The 12,197-nt window shown below is 42.8% G+C and overlaps 1 protein-coding gene across 10 annotated transcripts in view; it reads left to right on the top strand.

Moving 5' to 3' along the window:
- Ptp10D (Protein tyrosine phosphatase 10D) overlaps positions 1–12,197 on the top strand; it is a 177,378-nt gene that overhangs the window by 91,293 nt on the left and 73,888 nt on the right. The window contains exon 1 of one of the 10 annotated variants that reach the window (XM_022805996.2): positions 5,876–5,899. The exons of the other annotated variants lie outside the window; for them this stretch is intronic. Coding sequence (XP_022661731.1) covers positions 5,897–5,899 — 3 coding nt within the window. The 5' untranslated portion in view covers positions 5,876–5,896. Of the gene's footprint in view, positions 1–5,875; positions 5,900–12,197 lie in introns of those variants that run through there. 10 annotated transcript variants of the gene reach the window in all.

The raw sequence follows: 12,197 nt of genomic DNA, 5'->3' as shown, positions 1-12,197 counted from the left end.
GCTAACCGATAATAGCCTTCTATTTGTAAAATTCGTAATAGTCTCATTAGGGCCTCTGATAATCCGCAACTTCGTGAACCGATTCTCTGCTGTTAACCAATGGAAGAGAGATGGCTTTGTTGTTGAAGTTGGCAATACAAATCTATGTCTATATATATAGATGTATACACATAGGGAAAATCTTAGAAATACGCGGACACAACGATGTGATTTTGTCACGCACGTACACATATAGGATCCATAGACAAAGAAGGGCAGCTGGATGTTTTCTCATCTCCGCAACACATAATTTCTTTTACCGTCAATCGTTGTGCATACAGCACATTATAGAATTGTGTGACAATGTTTACGTGTATGATAAACATCACTGAAGAAAGAGAGAGAGGGAGACGAAACCAGCGAAAGGTGAAAATCATAAAATAATTTTTCTTGCGCAAAACGTGTAGAAAAATAGTAGTTGCATTATTTTATCAAATCTGCAGGCATACGCATTTACGTTTACGCGATGGACGGAAGTCGAAGACGATTTAGTCATCGGGGATGTTTTTACTGAGGTACAAACGACTGTCCAAAGAAAATGGGGTCTTAATGGTCAAAGCATGTTGGCGCTATTGGCATCGTGGCCGCCATATCTGCTATTACTTTGTTAGCTATTACTTGTACGGACCGGATTTTGAGCTGCGCGGTGCGACAAAGAAACTTCCCAGCGACGATTTCGCCGCTGTGGCTTACCACTGCCCCCTAGGCGATCAATCGAATAGCTATTTGCGTTTTGAGTTTTTGTTTACAAGCGGTTCGTTGTCAAACCGCCACCAACACAAATCGAGCAATACGCGCTTCTATACCGTAAGATCATATACCTACGAGTACAGTGTCGCAGCACCCCGTGCAGCATGTATATGTATAGATGCGCATACATAATAGTATAACAGTTTAAAAACGATAACACTGACAAAAATAGGTAATACCTTTTCGTTGTGGCCTTTGGGTCCTGTTGTCTTTTGAAAATTAACTCTTGCGATAATTGGGCGACAGAAAGGTACGAAGGAGGTTTGAAGATGGGTTGTTAGTTGAAAATTAGTTCTTACTGTAGAAGTTGGCCAGGGTCACCAACGGCTGAAAGAGGCTCTCTTGCCCCTCAGCGTTGATTGACATGTTGGCAATGATATTAGATAGACGTTTCGAATGAAGGGGCGTTTATCTGATAACATAACAAAATGTGCCAAATTCAAGCGTGCAACCCCTAGCATGGACAACCCTATAGTATATCAGTGCAGTAAATACACAAACAGGCTGATCAGGCTCCAGCATAGGGCGTATCCATTTCAGCAGTAACCAAATGAAGGACCAGAATCAACAAACCAGTTCTTCAACCAGTTTTTTCTCCGTTAGATTAAAAAGGCAGTTGTAGCCGTCCTGTGTATGCTGCAACGCAAACAACATTACAGAACCGTGTAGCATCGATAATAGGAGCCTGTGACACGATCATTATTGCACTTATGCACAGTAATCATATGCTATACCCACTGCACTCACATATGTACATATCTTTGTATATACCGCAAGAAAAGCAAAAGCCATAAAGTTAGTAGGACCAGCGGCCATTCTGGCGGTGACGCAGGCAATCATTTTCTTTATTAGTCCATGAGAAGCCATACGGCGAGAAATAAAGGTCTTCTTGTCTGCGTCTGTGCGAGTGTACGCACGTTGCAAAGGGTGGGGGTGGGAGGGCGGTTCTAGCGTTTAACACGGATTGGGCGCGCCAACGCCAGCTATCGTCTGCAGCGGGGCCCAGCCGTTTCCCCGCTATGGGCCGTCCTTATAGCCTTCTTCCGCAACTTCGTTTTTCTTCCTTCTGATCGACCGATGTTGGCTGGACGTTCTGGTGGTTGGGTAATCGTGGGGCATGCCATCCGCGGTACTCCTAATTTTGCTGTTCTTTCCCCTTCTCTGTATGTCTCCGCTGGCCTTTTTCCTCTGCGTTCTCATGGACCTTTGGTCCAATGCACTCTCTTTTCTCATTTCTGGTCGCGCTGTCCTTATCTATTGTGGAGGTGGCATTCGTGGTAGTATGCTACCGCGGCAAGTGCTCCAGCTGCCTTTGTGTCCGTTTCCTCCTCGACGCCGCCCGCTCTCCCATAGCCCATCCAAGGAACCTCTCCTTTGCTTTTTGCCATGCATGCAAGGAGTACATGACACAGGTCGTTCTCGGTCCGCTTCGTTCTTTTTTCTAATTTTTTTTAGCCACTGACTTCAGTTTGCGTATTTTCAATGTGATCGTTTTGGCTGTTGACTTCTCTGTCGTGTAAAGCTATTTATTTTACCTTTATCGGTAGCGGTGATCGCTGCTGCCGCAGCAGCTACTCTCTAGCAGGCTCTACTGGACTCATCGTTGGTAGTAGGCACTGACTATTCATTAAGGGTGGTCTTTTTGACCCATGGCAAACAACTTCACTCATTCTGTGGGTCTGGTGGCTTTTTTTCGTTGGTGCGGCTCTGGGTGAGAAGCTTCCTCGTGTTGCCGAGTTTGTCACAAACTTTAACGTGGCACTCGGCCAGTGGCCGTCACATGCATTTCTAGGAGTCTCTAATATTGCAACACTGCTAACATGGTGCCTGTAACCGGCAGAGGAAGGCGCCTATTCAGTTCTTCTTTATCATGTTTCCGTTTGTCGTAGTCATGAGAGTACGCAGCGGCCGACGTTACAATTGCTTCAGCACAGTCCTGACGTTCCCCTGCCGGTCTAAGGACTGGCCATGGTGGATTCATTGAGCGGGTATGGTCGGTATACCATAGGTACGTCATAGGGCTCTTGGCATGATGCCTCGGTGTCTACCAATTCACTGCAAGCTTTGAGGCATTTAGTATAAATTCGGACACTCTTTAGCGGATACGTGCTGATTTGCATGCAGTCATCCGCTATCTTTTCTGAGAAGAAGGTCCGTAGACTTCTAAACGGCAGGTTTCTAAAGACAAATATAATATAATATCAATTATTCTTCACTGTTTCTGCGCAGGCTGAACCTTCACTGCAATTATAGACATATCAGTTCAACAATCTGAACATTTACTATAGATCCCGAGAAAGATTTCCGTACGTTAACTGAGATTAGACTGACGCGTTCGGGAATTTATCAAAGATAGCATTAACATTTTATCGGACCACTTCCGATTATTCTGGAATTTCTATGTGAAAAGGTGTTTCCAGAATCAGAATATGTATCGTCTATAGCGCAGTCTACCCAAGCTCCGACGATCAACCTTTCTCACACCTTTGCGCCTTTGTAGATCTGTCGCTCTTTGTGCGTCTTTGCAATAGTTTCCCTGCTCTGTTTGTGTGAGACCTGACTGAGCCAAACCGTATCGATAATGCTTCAATCGCGAAGGGTACTTGCGAAAGAAACGGAAGATTTCCCAAAACTCGTAGCTCCTTTGGTCCTGAACATTAGCTGAAATCAAAGCGATTGGAACAAAATGAAAGCGTATCTCTATTGAGATGCATGCTATAAACGAGCGGCAATCAAGCTTCAGTTTGCCCACATAGGAGTTTAAGCTCCAGGTGCGTCAATCTTGTATTTGGGACGAGCGACTTTCTTCAGAACGCGACAAAACCATGCTCATCGATTTGTCAACAGTTGTGATTTGTACGATGGTCTGTTTGACAGGTACCATGGCGACTTTGCCGGTTTTGTAGGGGTAACAAATGCTAGTGTATCACGGTATGTATAAGCTGTACATAGACGGTATGTACACTTCGCTGGTTTGATATACAGTTATCGAAATCACATATGGCAATGAATAATGTCCCATGCTTTAGACACGATTTAAGGTCTAGGTTCAGTCTAAGCAAATACTAAACGGACACTTCGTCGGTACGAACGACTAAGGTTTACATTCTCCAAAAGTCTAAATACAACATTTACGTATAATGACCCATACTAGTCAGCAGTACTGGTATAGAATAGAGAGTATCAAGCCAGGCTGATTGTTCACTCCTAAATCGTTTTTTCGTAAGTAGCCGTATAACAAGCGATGGTCTCTTTTAGTTTCATAGATAAGAACGAATCATGTTGGCGGAGCGTGGCCCGTTAGGAGAGCTCATTTGCTTACAGCATACATAGCTGCAGCGCATTGTTCTGCCTCCCCTGCTCCACCTAGCATCCTCCACCACCATACTTTGCTATTTTTGCAGAAGTAACGCTAACAGTCATTTTCCATTGTTCTTCGGTCTCTTGGACCCTGCTATGCATCCGAAGAACCATTCGCCGATAGTGTTGTGACCTCGGCTTTTGGCTATGCCGGGTGTGGAGTAAAATTTTTGCATTGAAAACGTTGGATACGATTCAGTTCAGATGCCCTTCAATGGGAAGCGGCAGAAACCAACCTGAATGCTTCGCTTGATCGCCCTCTGGTCACTTTGGAGGGTCTATGGGCACGTCGTTCGATCCGACCAACAGACTGCTCGATTCGACGATTGATCTTTGCTGCTGCTGCTGCTGCTGCCGCCGCTACTGCGAAAAAGAATATATGCCCGCGGGGACATCTTTCGTTCATGATGACCTTTTCTTAGATGGCAACAGCTACTCGACGTGCAGGATAACCGCTTGTGCAAAAAGTGGGCACCGAATGCAAAAATCAAATACTCGTCGAATTCATTCAGGGTTATTTTTTGTCATTTGTAAAGGGATATTAACTTTTGCATATTTAGATGGACCACAAAGCAATGACACACTGATTCTGCCTTTAGTTAATCCAAGAGTTCTAATCAAGTATTGGAGTTTTCCGTACCGATTTCGTTAAGAATACGCTGGTTACTTAGTGCCAATATGCGGTGACAATGGTGGATCAGCTTTTTTTCATTATATTTCTTCATACCCCTGTGTGTGGATATTGCGGACGGTGGAAGGTACGCTATACACTGAAACTGACATAGCAGTTCAGGGTTATTTCCCAATCGGGGTTCATCCTTTTTCTTCACCTCCTTTCCCTTCAAACCCTAAATCTAGCGCCAATAATATTTGAGTCGCCCAGGTTGCGGTAGACACATTATGCACCTGTACTGGTTCAAACTAATCAATGATATGACAGTCGTTTAACGGCAGCTTCTGAGTCCGCCAATGATCGATGCTTTCAACCGCAATAGTCTCGTGTGGGGTTTACATCTATTAGCGATATGAGTGCCCTTCTAGGCATGGTCGACGAACACCAAATTTCATGCTTAGCCCATTCCCTTATGGCAGCAGTTAGTTTATGTTGTTTTCTTTAACAGGCTTCAACGAGCAGTGCAGGCCAATTGGTGACTTTATTGAAATGAGGCCTACTGAATGGACAAAAGTATTGCTAGCTCTCCGCAATGGCCAATAGCGTCTGAATGAGAGGTTGCCGACGGGACGTTTGCAGCACAGGGAAAACTGCCCTGTATGACGCAGATAGGTAGAAAACACGGGAGGCTAAAAGCAAGAGAGAACCGGGACGTTTATAGAGTTGAAGTCCAAAGAATTCCATGTGAGTGGCGAGCACATTCCGAGTACTCTTCCCTTGGCGCCGAAGCTGGCGGCTCGAATATGTAGCAGATAGCGAATATAGGTCATCTATAGAACGTCACGAAGTTTGGCGAGAATGATCATCAGACCCTAAACTCGGCTTCAGCGTTCAATTAAGATGAGAAGCTTGTCAAATATAATTGCTATGATAGACGCTACACAAAGATTATAAACAAGACAATCCATTTTTTTTTTGGTCGATATAAGTGTTATGGCATCTACAGAAATGCTTTTTTATGATAGAGTTAAGAATAACAACTCAGCATAAGGTAATGGAAAATTAACATGTTTCTATAACTCTGTCTTTCAGGTAAGTGTCCCGTGCGTTGACCGCTCCCGAAACTCAAATTAGATGGTATGTGTTGTTTGTTTTAGTTTGATATTACCAACATAGGACCGTGCTCACGTACAGACACACACATATATATATATATGGGGACATGTCTAAAGTCATGAAGATATGCATACATGTAGAGCTGTTGTACGAACAAAAGTCCGCAGCCTTTTCTAAGCCGTTTACCTGACCGGTATAGTATATAGCAGACGAGCGGCAGACCTGTAATAACGTAGTGCCCGACAAAAGATAAATGAATCCTAAAAAATTGAGCTAACTCTACTGATAACTTCATGTAATTCACGCAGCAAGCAGCCGAGCCTCATTTATTAACCGGTTTGTTAATAAAAATATTAGCATTGACCAGTTACTAAAGCGCCTGTGTTACGAGCGATAAGTCTCCTATATCTATAGGCCATCTGTAGCCGAAACCATTTATCGTAGCTGCCATGGCTGCTGGCGGATGTATGATTGGATGCATAGAATAAAAACTAGGCGTAATAGCCATTCACTCAGATGCGGCGCAAAACGATCGGCGAGAAAAACTCAAGCACTTTGTTGGGGAGAAAGGCCCGTTTGCTCCTAACGACTAGGCACGTCTGTTCTACGATAATAAACCTCTGCAGTTGAAATTAGCAGATATAATTTACTTAGAATTCGCAGAAAATATATGCACAAAGCGCCCAACAAAACGTAAGACAATCGTCTCCTAGCTTAAATCGCCATGTGTATAGACTATAATAACAGATCTCTACGATACTCTTCATTAGAGGCGCTGCATTCAGAGTCATCAGTGACAAAAGAATGCTCATTTCTATTATGATCGACATGTTTTGCGGGAGACCACCGTATGGTACTTGACGACGTCCGTGGACGCTGAGCTGTATTTGCTGGCAAGAACTAACAAATGGAATAGATGCCGTGTCTTTTTCTGGTCGCTTTGAAGGCCACGGTAAATCGGTTTATTAACTTGCTATAATTATTCATCCTATTTAATACCTACATTGCATCATTACAAATTGTATCACGCGCGAGACTTTTCTTTAAACGCACTATATCTTGTGTTGATTTTTTTATTGCAGGAAAAAAAAGAGCAAAATTCCCTGTAACTGAATCTTCTATAATCTTAATGACGCCTGGTCTGATTGCATGAACAATCGGCCCCATGAAGTCGACTGTTGTCATTCATATACGTATATATATAATATTCAAACGTAAAACCCTATTCTCCACTGGTTATAGATAATTTTGTATTTTTTCAAATCAAGAAGATTCGTCCGACAGTTAGCTTGCATACGAATGAATATGTGCGAACAAATGCATACACTATATGAGGTTGAAGAACTCTATAAACAGTGTTTCATTAAATGATATCTATGTACTACGCGAAGTTACTTCCTGGCCAGCTAGCAATTGTTACCCAACGCACTTAATAGGTCTTCTGTGAAATTGCAAAAACTAACCTTCGGGGCTATTCATTGGGAAAGCTTTACAGATGTAGAAGAAGTACGAACCAATCCCACGAGTCTTAGTCAAACGACATTGCGGACCTTGTCTATTTTTTTCTTTTTCTTAGGAAAGCAATTAAAAATCTTGCTGCATTGATATACGTCGTGCATTCATATATAAGGAAACAATTATATGCGCAATAAGAGTCCAACAGCTGTATCTATCTAGACTAGATGTATGACCTCTGTGCCACAACGAGCTAAGTATGCAAAGTTAACGTTGAAATATATCAAAGCTGAGTGTCATTTACACTGATACGTGTTCAACCTTCGTGGGGCTTTCTCGTTGACGGAACATCCGTCTTGCTTCATTTGGTGATTAACAGCAGCAGGAGCATGAGTTAGGCACCCAACTAGCGACCAAAGCACTGTGATCGACTCGATTTGGATACCATCAATTATCAAGTAGTGTCAGAGGAGATATTATTGAGAATTATAATTCAAAATTATGTATTATAGATACTAGTTCAATAGAGTCGCTGACAGTTGAAGTATTTTAGAAAACAGTGTTCCTTTAAGTACGTTCCGCACAGTTTGTTAAAAGATAGTATACCTATATTTTCGAATGGTCGCGACAAATCATTTGCTAGATGAAACAGGATTGACTGTAAAGGATATAGACTATATTTTCGGATTCTACTCGGTGTGGTGACTTTTCCTTAAACTTTAATCAAAGATCATCCAGCACATTCGTAGGCCTTTTACAGCAGCAGAGAACTTAACACCGAGCGTCTACAGGAAGTCGTCATTCTCAGCGGCGACAAGCGAATATAAAGTCACAACAGCGGCGCAGTCGCTGCTGCTACCGACGTATTTTTGTTCCTTTCTCTAAACCATCTACGGTGTGCATGTGTGCATGAGTGAATGTTCTCGGGTTAGCAGAGCGGCACTGTCCTACCACTAGACAACAAAGCGACGGTCATGTCGTTCGGTAGATGGGTGGACAGGAAGTTACATGGGCGTACGATTAACGAGAACCCAGCAAAGCGACTTTTGGAAACCACCACTCTGGATGAAACAAGGACTGAGTAGTCCCATCGCAGGAACGATGCTGCTCGCTAGAACTTTTTGAACAACAAACAAACGCTGAGGCATGTGGGTAAAGTGGAACACAGAAGACTGTGATACTTAGGCAGGTGGAGATTGATATGATAACGTGAAGCCTGGCAGGTACTAGTGAGAGGTGCTCACCTCGAAGTGAGAAGTTTGTAGCAGTTGTGGCAAAGGCACAAGAGAGGCGATTATGAGCGTCGTCTGTTCTTCGGCTTGCGCTGTTCAGACAGGCCGGTTGGATTCTACGCGAAAACAGCCTAACTCGTCTGGCCTGAACAACAGTCTAGCGCGACTAGCGCGAGGATGAAATACGAGGTCGTAGCAGAATGTCCGATTCTGTGTCCAAGTCGTCCGGCCGTGTACGTACTTTCCACTTACAAGCTTCCTGCGCTTGTTATGGTAGCTGCTCGCTGCTAAGTTCATATGTATCTCTCCCGCTCTCTGGCTGTCAGTAGACGTGAACGTGTATGTATGGGCTCATTGTCTCTTTCCTTGGCGGCCAGCCTGTGTTTGTGCGCCGATCTCCATCATCGCTGTCGTTGAAAACGTCGCTGCTTGCTTTTATCTTAGCCCGTTGGGTTTGTGGAATGCTTGCTTGGTGTTTCTTCTTGTCGTTTCCCACGGCACACAGGGACCCGTCCAAGTCACTCCCGCTGCCGTGCAAGTGGAATATTTATAAGGGGTGTGTAGGTGACTTGCAGGTTAAGATCCCAGGCCCATTTGGCCTGAGAGAGAGGGGATCCGTAGCTGGTTTACTAGAGTGGTGGCAGCGCGACGACGGGGGTTGCGACGGAATTCACTGGTTTCGTAAGAGTTTCGAAGGACATCGGGCACTGGTAGGCTCTTCGGTTCCAGGTAACTAGAAGAAGAAAAGCTTACAAAAACGGTAGAAGGGAAATGAATGAACGTCGTATCCACCAAATAGTGTACTCTTCCGAAGGCAAAGAGCGACTCGTCAAGAAGGAACTCGAATAAAATGAGGTAAACACTGATCGTTGTGGCCGAAAATTAGATGTAGTCCCTCGGTCGGCCATAACAGAAAACGACAAAACAATACACGGTTAAGGAGCATTTGAAAGGGCGCTGTGCTGAAAGCATGAATCCGTTTGCAAGAGGGACTCTCGGTGAAACCGCGCGACGATTAGCTGTGAGAAAGACATTGGCTTTTACTTTCAAATGTTTAGATGCAGAGAGAGTCCAACAGATTCGTTGCTTAGAGTTAGCTTTCCCCACCAGCACTATTTGTGTTTCTACGCGCGCGAATAGTACTAACTATAAGAGTTGAATTCAAGCGGCATCTCAAGCAACTTGGCAAAAACATATTTCTAATTTCTCTATCTAATTATCTTCAGTTTTTATTTAACAAAAAACATAGCGTTTTACTCGAGTTCTAGAAAAGAATTTATTTGTCACGTGTTCGCTATACACTCCTTGACCTTCTCTATTTCGCAACTTACTAGTTGTTCCTTCTAATCAGAACTTTGCAGATCTGGTGTTGAACGGACTTATCCAGTTAGTGTTTGCGGTTCTCTATACTGTCAAACGTGCTTTTACGAATTTCATTTGGCAGTGCTCTGATCACTAGTAACAAATCTGTGTGCGTACCAAATACTGGGGAAAAAAGAATGGAAAACTATATTTCCTTATGCGTTTCGTCTAGTCTATGGGGCGTTCAGACCCTTAACGTTTGATAAAAGTAGGTCGCACATTCAAATCTGACAATTGGAGTCAGGTTTTTTTCAGCTTATCTTCGTAGTCAATTAACGGATCGTTTGGCATTGGGAAGGGGAGATAATACTTTCGGCTAGCGGGAGGTATTCACCAACCTCGGATGGCCGATGAAGACGAACGAAAGAGTTACATCTGAGCTGGACTGAAAGACAAAAAAAAACATTTTGTGAATGGAACTTCTAAAAATCGTGAACAAAATATACATTTTTTCGGGTAAGATTGTTTAAAGAGATGAAATTACATGCGAATTACAACAACCGATCTTTACAATTATTAAGCCACTTTAAATATACACCTTATCCAGTAGCACCATGTAAATTAATCAAGAGTTATAGTGTGGCGCGAAATTTAAAATGGATTTGCAAAGGACCACTTGTTTTGACAGCATTGTGGCGATTACCCAAATTTACTGCAAGAGTCTGCTTTACGAATCGAATCCGGGAAGCATAGGTAGATATGGTAGATTTTCCCTACGACAGGACGAAATATTTGCGCTTTATCATCCTGATTACGTCACGATGAATCCTTGGGAGAGTCTTTCAAAAAAAAGAACCTGAAGAGACTGGCCATAGAATAGTCTGTCCGTGACTCAGTCCCAACGCCAATTGCGACTGTGTCTTAAATACAAAGTCTATGCTAGAAAAATGGCAACACTGTAAGATTTAATTGCGCAATAATACGTCACACCACCAAACAAAATGTTTGTCGAAATCTGTGTAGTAGTAATGTAGCCCATCGCTTTCAACAGCGTCTTGACCGGAACGGTGCCAAATTTGAACATCTATAGTAGAAGGGCAACGGTATATTTGAATTTATATATTGACTACATTTAGATTAAAGTGGTAATCATTTAAATTGTATCCTTTGGGACACTCTGTATGTTTTGTTTGTTAATATACACACACTGGGCACAAAAGGCACCAGATAAAATCCAAAGTACAGAAGACGGACGGTACCGTAATAAGACGAAAGGTAAACAGTGACATCTTTATCATATCAGAAGCTCGTGTGTCGAGTCTACTTTTGCGCTATCAAAATCCCGTTTGAGGTCGGTTATCAAGTAGTTGTTCGAAGCGTGAGCTGCGCGATGTTATTTCCTTTTTTGCCACATGTGCCACCTAATAATCGTCATCCAGATCGACTGGAGAAAAACTCAAAGGTGTAAACTTTTCAACTCAGAATCAATAAGACCTCATGAATCTCCGATCTAGATGAGGGAGCGGAGGTGCCGACTTCAGTCGACTGCTACTAAACTTTTTTGCAGGATTTATATGGTGTCGTGCCAATATAAACATAGTACTAAGTGGAGTACGCTTTCTATATTGACGACAAAACGATATGTGCAAACGGAAGCGTCCACTTGATATAAAATGCTCGGGTTTAAACAGTTCTCTTTCCTCATCTATTTCATATCAATCCTGTATCAACGCCTTACCATAAGCGGGCTCTGCATTTGGTCCAGAAATCTTCCGTAACGCGCTGGCTTTCTGATGATTTTGGTGTGCCAACAACAATCGATTGGGTGGAAAAAATTGTTAATGTAATCATTGTTTCGGTAATTTTTCAAGGTCAGCATAAATTGTTTAATATGACTGCCAACGTTGTGATAAACTATCTATTATGCTGTAAGTTACTAGGGTAAAAAGCTATCATGTATGATGTGCTACGTGGTATTGGCTTTTCTCAATAGCTAAAACTTAATATCGCCTTCTGTTTGGTATACGACGATAGTACACATTGTATGCATCATACATATAGGCTATCTCTACCGAAATATTATCATAATATACATCCTATTACTCGTGCTTGTATCATAAAAAATCATCAGTTATAAAGGAAACCATGCATGTAGCTTTGATACTGAATTTGTATATCCGATTTACTATGTTTATGTGTCAAACAACGAAATGCGGTTTCTAGATGCGATCGACACCAGCCATTAGTTACTGCGGTACCGTAGATCCTCGTCGTGGACCCTTAGAGAAAAAAAGAGTGCGCACTTTTTCCTTGTATAACCTAAGCAAGTT

Source organism: Varroa destructor, unplaced genomic scaffold (assembly GCF_002443255.2).
Source record: "Varroa destructor unplaced genomic scaffold, Vdes_3.0 BEIS01000005.1, whole genome shotgun sequence".
Classification (NCBI taxonomy): domain Eukaryota; kingdom Metazoa; phylum Arthropoda; class Arachnida; order Mesostigmata; family Varroidae; genus Varroa; species Varroa destructor.
The sequence above is the reverse complement of the archived record's forward strand: the minus strand, read 5'-3'. Positions and strand labels throughout refer to the sequence as shown.